This window comes from Panthera leo, chromosome B3 (genome assembly GCF_018350215.1).
Source record: "Panthera leo isolate Ple1 chromosome B3, P.leo_Ple1_pat1.1, whole genome shotgun sequence".
Lineage (NCBI taxonomy): Eukaryota > Metazoa > Chordata > Mammalia > Carnivora > Felidae > Panthera > Panthera leo.
In genome coordinates, this window is record NC_056684.1 from 6,096,490 (window position 1) to 6,110,072 (window position 13,583).

At 47.8% G+C, this 13,583-nt stretch overlaps 1 protein-coding gene across 1 annotated transcript in view; it reads right to left on the bottom strand.

Moving 5' to 3' along the window:
* Positions 1-59: 59 nt before the first annotated feature.
* Positions 60-13,583, bottom strand: part of TICRR (TOPBP1 interacting checkpoint and replication regulator) — a 46,925-nt gene continuing 33,401 nt past the window's right edge. The window contains exons 16-22 of the mRNA XM_042941015.1: positions 9,948-10,038; positions 7,389-7,450; positions 6,184-6,318; positions 5,443-5,600; positions 1,211-3,350; positions 965-1,090; positions 60-174 (exon numbers count right to left, since the gene is read on the bottom strand). Of these exons, the coding sequence (XP_042796949.1) occupies positions 62-174; positions 965-1,090; positions 1,211-3,350; positions 5,443-5,600; positions 6,184-6,318; positions 7,389-7,450; positions 9,948-10,038 (2,825 nt within the window). The 3' untranslated portion in view covers positions 60-61. The remainder of the gene's footprint in view (positions 175-964; positions 1,091-1,210; positions 3,351-5,442; positions 5,601-6,183; positions 6,319-7,388; positions 7,451-9,947; positions 10,039-13,583) is intronic.

Here is a 13,583-nt window from a genome sequence, read left to right on the forward strand (position 1 = left end):
GGGCTCCGGCCACGCTCCGTAGTGTTTGAGGATGTAAGTCCCCCAACCGGTTCCAGCCTCACTAGCTAATCAGCTTCTTCCGTGTGTAAGTTCTGCCGATGGGGCGTCTCCTGGACAAGGCTCGGCTGAAAGGAGAGTCTTCTGCCGTGGCCAGGAAAACATCCATATCCTCATCTAGAGAAAGGCAGAAAGACTTAGTGGGCAGGAAGTCACTGAGGACAGAACAAAAGAAAACGGGCTTGAACTGGAGAGGCCACACCCGAAGACGGACTGACACCAGCACTGCCTGCAAGTTCTCGGGCTGTGTGAGCGCCCCCCACCCGTCAGCACTGACTGGACGGCAGTAAATAATGGAAAAAGCTAAGTACTGCAGTTTGAACTCCCTCAGCTGGGTTTGTACATTCTTTTTGGCTCAGATTGTGGGGTTTATGCTGTTTCACGTGATTTATGTCTGAGTGTCAAGGGAGAGGAACCACCAAAGGCCCCCCACTCCTGCATTCCCCTTCAGTTCCAGGAGACCTTTCTAACCCATGCACTCAGCAGACGCAAGCCACGGGGTCGAGGAAAGGGAAGCCTCGAGTCTGATCACGACAGCCAGTCCTCCATCTACCACAGTACAGAAGCTTCCAGTACAGAAGCGTGGAACCCGCTGTGGGAAAGCTGCCAGCGTGCCGCCCACCCCTCTCCTCCACACACTCCCGCCACACGGGATGTGGGATGTCCACATCTGTCACAGTTTCAAGAAGCTAAAGAAAACACATCAGGATCTGAGGACTGCACGTAACTACACCATGGGGTTCTAATGCGGAGATTCTTTGGGAAGAGCGCGGGACCCTGCAGGGACGGTCCTCTGTCCCAGACCCGGCCTTCCCTAGAACTCCTCCCCCAGACGGCCTGGCAGCCCCGAGCTGACCCCGGGGAGGCACCCAGCAGTCACTCCTCAGGACCTTCCGTGAACAATTACCTCTGGCATCGTTCCACCGAGAGGAAGGCGTTCTCCCCTGGAACAGCAGTGGAGACTGGGTCAGGGCCTGCAGCCCGCTCGCAGAGACGCCGCTCCGCACGGCACAGCCGGGAGAAGGCGTGGAACCTACAGAGACGCAGGGTGAGCACGGCTCCGTGGCACCCCACGCCACGGGGCCCGGGCCTCTTCAAGGAGCAGCTCTGAGGCGCTCCCCCCAACCCCCAAAACCCACGGCGGCAGCCTCACCTGAAAAGAACACCTCGTCGTCCCCCGTCGAGGGCAGGTACAGCACGCTCGCGCCCGGAGACCGCTCCTCGCTCTTGCTGAGTTCTGGGTCTCCTCTCTGCCCGTCACACGCTCTTTTTGCTTGACACTCCATTTCCTCCTCCGCAGGAAGGAGCCTCTTCCTGGAACCCAGCCCAAACTGTCCCCAGGAGCAGGCTTCCTCGGCCTTCGGCACACTGTCCCCGGGAGGCGAGTGGTCGGGCAGCTGGCACACCCCCTCGAGCTCAAAATCCCCCAAGAGGGGAGTTCTGCTGATGCTGAGCTCGGGGCCTCGCTCCCTCCTCTCTGGCTCGAGTAGGGACACCCCTGCAGGGAGGTCAGCGCTGACCTCGCTCCTCGCAGCAGAGCTGCTGCCCACTGCCCGCTTCCTGCGGGGCCAGTCTCTGATGGTGTCTGGAGTGGTCTTCCCGCTGTGCTTGGGAGACGGGGTCCAAGGAACACTGCCGTCTGTCTGAAACGGAGAGGGGGTGCTAGAGGGGCCGCGGGTGGGGGTACAGGACTGGCAGATGTACATCTGTCCCCCACTCTTGCCAGGGGTGCTGTGTGAGGGGCGGAGGCAGGGGGGAGACACGTAGGTGGCTTCGGGTCTCCCTGAGGACCTGCCAGCCCGGGGCAGGCCAACACCAGGGAGGGAGCTCTCGTCGCCCCGGGAGCTCCCCGCCCTTCGTAGGGACTCAGCTTCGCACACACAGCCGGGGTCGATCTTTCTGATGCGAAGCTTGGGCAGGCCAGAAGCTCGCATCTCCAGCTCTACCTCGTAGGTCTGCGGGCTGGCGGGGGCTTCTGGAAGCTGAGCTGATGCCTGCAGATCCTCCAGCTGCGCGGCGGCCTGGCGCTGCCTTCTGTCTGCAGTGCAGCGCAGGTCGTAGGAAGGTGTCGGGGGAGAGCCAGGCCCACAGGAACGAGGGGATGGAAGAACCCCAGGGCTCGACGGAGAAGACTTCTTGGCAACCATCGTCCTCGACTGCCTCTCCTCTCCCATTGGTGCCACATCACTTTTCAAGCCATCACTGCCGTCAAGCTGTGCTTCGTCCAAGAGAGTGAGATACTCTGTGTCACTCGCCATCAGCAGCGGAGAGGACAGACGCCAGTCCCTCCTGAAGCCAAGCCCGGGGTAGCTGTGTCTTTCAGGGGAAGACCGAAGAGAGAGGCTCGCTTCCTTCTGGTCCTTTCTGGCATCTGTGCTGGCAGCTGGGTTGTCAGCTGGGGCCTCTCTAGGAGCAGCAGAGGCACTAGGCTGGTGTTCCAGGAAGCTGCTTGCAAGATCCGAGGGCTCTCTGCACCTTTTTCCAGTTTTAGAAGGGGGCAGAGCAGGTGCGGGGTCAGACTGGGCATTCTGCAGGATTCTGGGAGGAGTTGAGGGAGCAGGACAGGAGAGAGGTGAGGCTACATTGGGGGCTTTCCAGGGCTCTCTCCAGTCCATTTCTCCGGGGGAAGGAGAGTTTGTCGAAAATTTCCGAAATGGACTCTTCTTGGAAACCTTGCCTGAGGGAAAGGTGAAAAGCTTCTCTGGAGGAGGAGATGGGGGAGGCACCAGACTTGTCATCCCCGGGCTCCCGGGGGTGGAGGCAGCTTTCTCCTCTCCTTTTTCTGCTAGCTCCCCTGCCTGGGAGGCCCCGGGGACACAGGGACGGTGGTGCTCTTGGTCCGGAGGCGTCTCTCCCCACACCCCCGAGGCTGCCGCTCGCGGAGAGGACCCGGCAGGACTCAGACCTGCGGTCCCGTTGGGGGCTGCGGGGCAGGGGGTGCTTTCTGGACTGGAGGTCACCGAGAGTGGCCAAGTAGAATTCCGCAGAAATCCAGCTGGCTGACCACCTGGCCTTCTGGGGGTTCTTGGGATCTTCTTTTCAAGAGGAGAGGTTCCTCCTTTCGCCAGGGAGCAGCCTTTCTGAGGAGTGACTTTTGGTTGAGATGGTGAGCCCCAGTCCTGTGAGGAGTCTTTTAAGGACTCCTCAAAAATGGCCTTTTTCGCAGGGGTCACTTCGGTAGGGGGTTTCTGCCACCTTTCAGGGGTGCGCAGTGGAGTTCGTGGCATACGAGGGAACCGTCTCGGCGTCGCTTTAGAAGAGCTTGGAGATTTCCGGTTACTCTTCTTGGGAGTCTGTAAAGAAATGCTCATTTCAGTGCCTGAATGTCATCACCCATATGCTCTACAGAGCATCTGAGTCACCTCTAAGACCATCAGAAAGGCACATGGGAAATCCTTAACCTGGATTTCTGACAGTGACACGTTTCAACTTCCAAAACATGATGCACACTTTTCTTTTCCTAGCACTAAGCACCAAATCCGATCTTGGTCCTAAGACCAAGAAGTGTCTTCAGATGCATACTACAGCTAAAACACGCTTCGCCTTCAACGGTGGATCGCTCCACTACTGCCACGTTCTCTTCCACCGCACCGCTCCTGCTCCCTTCCTGAAGTAGCTTCTAGGTGTCACATCATCTGTTCACCTGCCTTCAACATGTGCTTGCTACACGCCCGTCATGTGCCAGGCCGTGGGGGGGGTGGGGGGGATGGAGTATGGAATATATGGATACATAAGGTCCAGCAACAAAGACGACGTCTCAGGAGCGACACTCCCCAGCAAAAAATCTCCCTTCCTTCTGGCAAAATGCAGTTAAACACTCCAACAGGTAAAGCTGGTCAGACGCCCATCGTGATCATCTCAAGGGAATCCTGGTCTAGTGGGTATTTCACGTTGAATAGGGTACAGAGAGATGGTAACAGTGTCACCAGCGCACCGACAGGGATGTGCGTGGGACAACACGTGTTGGCAGCACAAGAGAGGACTGTCTAACCCAGCTAGCCTGAAGGGGGGACAGGAACAGTGAGTTAGGTCATTAAGAATGGGTATCAGCAGGTAAATGTAAAAGGTGGGAAAGCGGGGAAGAGGTAATTTTGGTGTCTTTAAAAAAAAAAATTTTTTTTTTAACGTTTATTTATTATTGAGAGACAGAGTGTGAGCAGGGGAGGGGCAGAGAGAGGGAGACACAGAATCGGAAGCAGGCTCTGAGCTGTCTGCACAGAGCCCGACCCGGGGCTCGAACTCACAAACCGTGAGATCATGACCTGAGTCGAAGTCGGATGCTTAACCAACTGAGCCACCCAGGTGCCCCTGGTGCCTTTGCTCTATCATTTTCTCTGCCTAAAATGAAAACCAGCAGCTGCATGCAGACCTATGTGCAGCCTGACGTCACCGGAAAGGTGGAGGACAGAGCAGAGGGAGAGTGGGGGCCAGAGCCAGCCGATGGAGGCCCATGCCCATCTGGAGAGGACTGAACCTGGTTCCGTAAATCTGTGGTCTTCAAACCCATCTCCATAGCTGTGTGTCCTCCCACAAACTCTAAGCAGTTTATTGGGTTTCCAAATAAAAATTATTTTTTAACATAAGGATTCCATTTTCAGAAAACCCTGTTTAACAACAGGTCTCTAGAGCTTTAAGCAAAGTGATGCGGTCAGAAAGCTCACTCCAGGGGGTGCCTGGGTGGCTCAGTCGGTTAAGCATCCAACTTCGGCTCAGGTCATGATCTCCCGGTTTGTGGGTTCGAGCCCCGCGTTGGGCTCTGTGCTGACAGCTCAGAGCCTGGAGCCTGCTTCGGATCTTGTGTCTCCCTCTCTCTCTGCCCCTCCCCCCACTGTGCTCTCTCAAAAATAAATAAATGTAAAAAAAAAAAAAAAAAAAAGAAGGCTCACTCTGGCCTCTGGGGGCAGGATGGACTTGAGAGGGAAGAGGGAAAAGGCGGTTGAAATGTTCCAGGCAGAACTGGAATAGGGCAGAACTGCAGAGATGGAGAAAAGGGAATGGGTATAAATGTCTATGTCTGGGAGTGGCTCAGGCTTCTCACGTGGATGACTGGATTGGGTGGGTAGCGTAAGGGCAACAGATGAATGATGCCTGTACATTTCAGGAAGATCTATACGTGGTGTATGATAAAAATGGTGGACGAGACCAAGAGACTAGATGAGATCATTTCTGTTTTCTCCTACCACCTTGGCCTCAGCCAAACTGCTGCCTTACATCCCTATATACCCAATAACCATTCATCTCTATCAACCCAACCACCCCCAAATACGTATTAACATTGACAGATCACCTGCTTTCTCGTCCCTAATGTTCTCAGTGGGTTTTTTGGGCCATGTTTGTTTCCCTCCACAAGACCACACTATTTTAAACATTATAGAAATGTTATACCTGATAAGCTGTAGGTATCTCAGAACCCAATGTGCTTCTTGAAGTCCTCTGAAGTCGAGCTGAACCCTTCTCAGAAGGACTGACCATCTCATGCAATGCCCCAAAAAGCAGGCTCTTGGGAGAACGAATACTTCGGTTTGGAGATTTTTCTCTTTGGTCTGCAAGTCAAAATCAGTAATTCTTTCTCAACTCCTGCCCTCCCAATACTAACAGAACAGCCAGTCCATACAAGAAAACAATTTTTTTCGAGCTACTGGGAGTGGGGGATCCCACCTAATTATGCCAGCAACCCCAATTATTGCTGCCATCTGGACTTTTAATAAGATTGCATAGTTACCTCAGCGCTTATGTGAGGCAAGTAAAACAATTTAATTTATAAATATAAAAACACATTATCTGATGATCCAAACTAATGATGGATGAAAGAATGAAGGACAAACAGGTATCCCCTTCCACCTAGGACCCGAGTGTAGAATGTGAATACATGGTAGAAATAACAAGTAATCTACCTGTTGAATGAATAAATTACCAAAAGGATAGTATGAATGACCAGCTGTAGGAATCCAAAGGAAGGACACTGTTAGTGAATGTCATGGATCGTCCATCACTCTACACCTCTACTGAATATGCCTGTTGTACCGCTCCAATATCAAAAAAGAAAATGCCAAGTTTTATACTTCTTTTCCCAAAAATACTTCCCGCCAAGTAGGCACACAACGAGGCGGTGGGCAAGCAAGTTACCTGACTTGTCTTGCTGGAATGAGTGAACTCTTTGCACACTTCGAGACTTGGGCTGAGACACAGAATAGAAGGAACCAGAATTTGTCCTGCTGAGTGACAACTGCTTGATTCGAGGACTTCGTCTCAAGCTTATTTCTACAAAACCAGAATCACAGTTAGTAACCAGGGAGAAACACAAGCTTTTTACGTTTGCCTGTGTATGAAATGGGTAAAATTTATGTTATACCACATACAAGATAGACTGTCACAAATTACTGACCTTGAGACTTCTGAAGTGTAACAAGGTTACAAGGGGTAGGACATATGGCTCCAACAAAGTTCAGAAAAACCACTGACCTACCAGACTGTGACCTTTGGAAATCTCAAACTGCCACCCTTTTAACCATGATACTGGGTGAAAAAAGGGTTTATATGGTGTGACTTTTGCAAAAAATTTTTTAAATTTAAAAATTGCAGTTTTCATGTTTATGATACATACATTTGTGTAGAAACGACACCTGTAAGAGTATCAATGAAGCTAAAATATTAAGTATTTCTGAGTTGTGGGATTACCAAACAATTATTAAAAATTTGGCTTCTTGGGGCGCCTGGGTGGCTCAGTCGGTTAAGCGTCCGGCTTCGGCTCAGGTCACCATCTCGCGGCTTGTGAGTTCAAGCCCCGCGTCAGGCTCTGTGCTGACAGCTCAGAGCCTGGAGCCTGTTTCAGATTCTGTGTCTCCCTCTCTCTCTGACCCTCCCCTGTTCATGCTCTGTCTCTCTCAAAAATAAATAAATGTTAAAAAAAAATTTTTTTTTTTTAAATTTGACTTCTCTATATTTTTTGATTTACTTTTCTGATTTTTCTACAATAAACAAATTACTTGAGTCATTAAAAACATGACTTTGTTTTTGGAAAAAACAAAATGTTTGCTTTTGGAATCCCCTGTATTACATGTACTTTAAAAAGAAGCCACGGCACTTTGTATCACCCCGTGTTAGCCCGTACCCTGACCTCTGTTCCTACTGTGTAAAAAGGTTTCTCCAGAAATTCCCTCAGGAAATTCTGTGTAAAAGACCATTTACTAATAAACATTTACTGATCTACACTGCAGGCCCAGAGCTGTCATACTGTCTGCACAATATCCTAGGACATGCTGAACAACACCACAAATAGAGGGTTTTCAAAGAAACTAGAGAAAACAGCACAAAACAAACATAGGTAATACCGTCTGCTCCTTTTTCTGGGGACTCTTCGACTATGTCAATATCAGGGCCAGGCTCCGAGGACCTTAACGAATAACAAGCATAGGGATTATTTAGTATCACTCATGGTTCATGCACCATAAGCCTCACAAAGCAACAGAGACCACAGGGCTTAAGAGTACCAGTGCTGGCAAGCACTCTCATATACTTGACCGTTGCAAGTAAAATGGTTAGAACACTTTTTTGGAAAGTGGTTTTACAACACAAAAATTAATTAAAAATATGCATGCCTTCTAACGCACCCATTTCTCTCCTTGCAATTTATCCTGTAGATAACTTGCAGAAGTATGTAAAATCTGTACACAAATAATGTCAAGATGAAACCTTCCTATTATTCCTGTTAAGTTCAGCTAAAAACCCTGGATGTTATATTAAAATGAACTACAGATTAAACAGTGACAAGAAGAGGCAGGTGGCTGGGGATCACAGGACCCAAAGAGAGACAGGGCAGTGAGCTCCCAGAGAGTTCCCTTTTTGCTTCCTGGATCCTGGACTGGGTGCTGGGGAAATAGACAACCCAAATATGTCAACAGGTACCAAAACTGCCCTAAGAAAAGTCAGCTTTCTCTAGCCAAAGAACCAGGAAAGGGGCAGCTTAGCACGACAAACTTTCAGACACTAACTACCATGGAAAACTGTGGCCCACCACACCCATAGGCTGAGCCGAGATCCTAAACTTGCAGCCTGGCCCAGCAGTGATGATGACCCCCTCCATGTAATGACAAATGCTTTTGCATTTTTGTTTTTTAATTTTTGAGAGAGAGAGCAGGGGAGGGGCAGAGAGAGGGAGACAGAGGATCTGAAGCAGGCTCCGTGCTTACAGCAGAGAGCCGGATATGGGGCTTGAACTCATGAACCACAAGATCATGACCTGAGCCAACATCAGAAGCTTAACCGACTGAGCCGCCCAGGTGCCCCGCATGGGTTTTTTTTTTTTTTAAGTTTTTTTATTTTGAGAGAGAAAGTGTGAGCGTGTGAGGGGAGGAGCTGAGAGGGAGAGAATTTTTTTGAAGGTTTTTTAAAATGTTTATTTTGAGAGAGAGCAGGTGCACAAGGGAGGGGCACAGAGAGAGAGAGAATCCCAAGCAGGTGGCACGGAGCCTGACATGGGGCTTGAACACATAAACCATGAGGTCATGAGCTCAGCCGAAACCAAGAGTCGGTTGCCTAAGTGACAGAGCCACCCAGACGCTCCGAGAGAACCTTTAAGCAGGCTTTGCACTTAGCACACAGCCCAACATGGGGCTTGATCTCACAACCATGAGGTCCTGACCTGAGCCAAAATCAAGAAATCAGACACTTAAATGACTGAGCCACCCAGATGCCATGAAGAATGGTTTTTAAAATTGTGCAGGGGAGGACTGGGTGGCTCAGTCAGCTGAGCACCAGACTCTTGACTTTGGTTCAGGTCGTGATCCCAGGATCTTGGGATCAAGCCCTGTGTGGGTGGCTGAGCGCAGAGCTTGCTTGGATTTTCTCCCTCCTTCTTCTGCTCCTCCCCCATGTGTGAGCACATGCACACACGCTCTCTGAAAAAAATTTTTTAAAAAGTTTATAATGGAAATGCAAGCTGGTGCAGCCACTCTGGAAAACAGTATGGAGGTTCCCAAAAAACTAAAAATAGAACTACCCTACAACCCAGCAATTGCACTACTAGGCATTTATCCAAGGGATACGGGTGTGCTCTTTTGAAGGGACACATGCACCCCCGTGTTTATAGCAGCACTATCAACAATAGCCAAAGTATGAAAAGAGCCCAAATGTCCATCGATGGACAAATGAATAAGGTGTGGTATATATGTACAATGGAGTATTACTCGGCAATCAAAAAGAACGAAATCTTGTCATTTGCAACTACGTGAATGGAACTGGAGGGTATTATGCTAAGTGACATTAGTCAGAGAAAGACAAGTGTCCTATGACTTCACTCATATGAGGACTTTAAGAGACAAAACATGAACATAAGGGAAGGGAAACAAAAATAACAGAAACAGGGAGGGGGACAAAACATAAGAGACTCTTAAATATGGAGAACAAACTGAGGGTTACTGGAGGGGTTGTGGGAGGAGGGATGGGCTAAATGGGGAAGGGGCACTAAGGAATCTACTCCTGAAATCATTGTTGCACTATATGCTAATTTGGATGTAAATTTAAAAAAAATAAAACAAGTTAAAAAACATTTTTTTTTAATTTAAAAAAAAAAAAAGTTTATAAATGTGGAATACCCATTTGATGGACTGCTTCTCAGCAACCCCTCACCGCCCCAAAAAGGAAGAAATATGGATACATACAACACCATGGACCAATCTCAAAATAATTATGCCAAGTGAAAGAGGTGACACAAAAGAGTACATTCTGTATGATTCTCTAGCCCTCAGAATTTACAGAATGCTGAATACTCTTTAGTAATAAGACAGTTAAGACATCAGTCACAGGGGCTCCGAGAAGGTGGACAGTGGCCCGCAAGATCATTAGCAAGGCTGTGTGACTACACAAAGTAGCTAGGCAAGGGTGTTACTCACCTGCCCTTGATTTGCCTATGAAGAAGCCTTCTGGAGACTTGCTTATGTACTGGAGTCTCAGCCACACTCTTAGTCAGCAGTTTGTGATAACCTAAAATGTAAATAGCATCAATTTCATTTAACCTTATCAAGAAGTGGCAGCAAGGCAAAGCGAGCAGTCTGAAATTCTGTATGGCTTACTACTCGCCTGGAGTGGTTTTTGTTTGTCTTTACCGGAGGGGTTCTTGATTGTTTTGGGGCTAACGTCTAACCATAGGACTTAATTTAACATGACACAACAGTTAATCAGCATTAGAGATTAAATAATAAGCTAGTGTAAAATACTGTAAAATTCTAATAAGCAATTCTGAAAAAAAATAAAAATATTTATCAGAACTAATAAGTATCCATCTCACCAGTGCTTCTTATATTTATGATGAAATGATAGAGTATGAAAGTGCTGACATGCCACACAGATATTAAGATACTGAATAGCGAGCGCCATCTAGCCGGCATGCATTTCCGCAGTGGGGTATGCAACCAAGCTGATCACGGGAGGACTAGTTTAGAGGGAATTAAAAGTGACCAGGAAGAGAAGTGATGTCGGCAGGAATGTGGTGTAAGAACCTCTGAAATAACTCTTCCACAAAAGGAACGAGAACACTGGGCAAAAATGGGCAAAATCAGCCTTTTCAGAACTTTGGAAATTAACTAGTTTGCAACAATCCATGGAGTGTTTATCCAAGAAAAACAGTGAATCCCAGTAACAACAGCCAAGTCCATGGAACTTTATCTTGCCCCAGCGCCCCCAGCCCCATAGCGTTGAAAACCACCAGCCTGCAATCACTCTGCAGACCAACGCCCCTGCCCAGGGGCCTGTGTGTGAACAGGGCCAAATGAGACTGGAGCTCCTCCAAAGCCCCATTCACAGATGTCATTATCTGACCTGTCTGGCAGTTCCCCTGCAAAAGCAAAATCTCACGGGCTCAAGTAGTCTCTATTTGACCTCAGGACTCACCCAGTATGAATGAGCTTTTTCCAGGGAGCACTTACTGAAACCAACCGGCAGCAATTGTGAACATCACAGCTGCCTAGGGGAGTGATAACAGCTGGGGCAAACAACAAGCTAACCAAAAGTGTAAAAGGGGAAACTAGGGAATGAGGTGTCTATGGAGGACTCAACAAACCTTCAACATATTCCTGGAACCTAAAACTCCATGCAATGCAGGGCTGTGTGCACGCCCAGGGTAAACCCAAGAAGGCCCTAAGCTGTCACCCACGGCTCACCTTGAGGCTCTAGAAAAGCAGAGAGAAATATACGCTGCCTGGCTGAGTACTGAAGAAATGAGCCAACGCACCAAAGGCCCTCAGCAAAGGCTGAGAAACTTACTGGTTCCAGGCATCAAAGAAAATCTGTCCAATCATTAGCTGGATCGCTAAGCTAAGTGAGCAGATGTCAGTGGCCACACATGACAGAATACAGACTTTAAAGAATTAGTTCAGGAAAGTCACCAAACAAAAGCAGTAACAATAACAACAAACACTGGAGGGGAGGGGAGAAGTCTGTCAGAAGTGCCTTATTATGTTACGTCCAGTTTTCAATAAAAAAAGAGACATGCAGGGGTGCCTGGGTGGCTCGGTCGGTTAAGTGTCCAGCTTCGGCTCAGGTCATGATCTCGTGGTCCATGGGTTCGAGCCCTGCGTCGGGCTCTGTACTGACAGCTCAGAGCCTGAGCCCGTTTCAGATTCTGCGTGTGTGTCTCTCTGTCTCTACCCCCACTCGAACTCTCTCAAAAACAAACATTAAAAAAAAAAAAAAAGCGCCGAAAGGGCAAAGACTCAACCAAGAATTGAATATCCAGCAAAATTATTGTTCAAAATGAGGGAGAAATTAGCACATTCCCAGGTTAAAAACAAATTCCCCCCCCAAAAAAACAGAACTTTTCAGTAGCAGACCTGCCCCATGAGTAATACTAGAGGGGGTCCTTCAGGCTGAGAGCAAAGGGCACTCAAGAGTGAGGCAAATCCATGGGAAGAATCAAAAAGCACCAGGGAAGGAACTACATAAATAAATAGAACGTACAGCACAGAAGCAGTTTCCGTTTGTAACTCTCTTCTCCTAGGAGTTGAAAAATAAAGTGATTATAAATTGATGTTGATGGGCATAGAGTGTACGAAGATGTAATGTGTATAACAACGTAGCACAAAGGAGGGGGTAGGAAACAGAACTGTATTTATGGAGCAAAGTTTTTCAATACTGCTGAAATGAAGTTGGTATTAATCTGAATTAGGCTCTTAGAAGATAGGAATTGTAATCCCCAGAGGGAGTGATGTTACACTAAATAGTGCCATAAGAAGCTAGGGGTTGGTCTCTCCACCAAAACAGCTAGTAAACTGGCAGGGGAGTGGGGGGGTGGGAAATGATCAGAATCCAGTATTTTGGAACTCTCGAACCCAAGGGGCTACTTGCAACAATGAGGGACATGATTTATGCAAGGAAGATGCTGCTGAATTTTGGTAAGCGAACACCACGCATGAAGCTCTGATCTCCTTTCCCCAGCCTCACCGCAGCTGTGGGGAGAGGGGCCCACATTCCGGGAGCAGATGGCTGGTGGTAGGGCAGACACCTTGTCCTCCAAACTTGGGGTTGTGTGGTTAATCTGATGGACCCCTGATGAGCGGGCGCAGACACTTGCTCTGGTTTTGGGACCTCCAGAAGGCAGCGGTGTTTCCCAAGACGGCTATGGGAATATTTAAAGGGACAAGAATACTTTCTTGTTTTTCCCTTTTTAGAGTCAGACATTTAAGGAAATCTTGGTCAGGTTACTGGCAAACCAGAGATAACAGAACAGAAACTTCGGTGACCACACACAATATGGACTACATGCGTTGCGAGTTTGGAAAACAGAGACAGCTGAAGTCCTCAATATGCGAAGAGGAGCAAACACTCAGGAGCGGGAGAATCTGGTTTCCAAAGTTGCCACATTATAATAGTCAGAATATCTAATCTTCAACAAACAATTACAAAATATACAAAGGAACAGGGACATAGAGCCCATCCACGGGAAAAGAAGAATTTGATGGAGACCATCCCTAAGAAAACCCATCAGAATGGCTGGTCAATGACAATAAATCAAGTTTTCTAAATGTGCTCAATGACTCAAGAATATCACAAAGAAATAAAGGAAATCAGTAAAACAATGTATGAACAAAATGAGACTGTCAACAAAGTGATAAAAATTATTAAAAGAAACCTAATTCTCAAACTATTCCAAAAAATAAAAGAGGAAAAAAACTTCTAAATTCATTTGACAAGACCAGCATTACCCTGATACCAAAACCAAAGACACTACAAAAAACTACAGCCCAGTATCTCTGATGAACAAAAATGCCAAAATCCTCAACAAAATATCAGCAAACCGAATCCAGCAATACATTAAAAAAATCACTCACCACAAGTATGATTTAATCCAAAGATGCAAGGGTGGTTCAATATTTGCAAAACAACGTGATTCTTCACATGAACAAGAGAAAGAATACAAACTGTATGATCGTCTCAATAGACACAGACAAAACATTTGACAAACCACAGCATCCATTTATGATAAAAACTCTCAACCAAGTAGGTTTAGAGGGAACATACCTCAAAGTAATGAG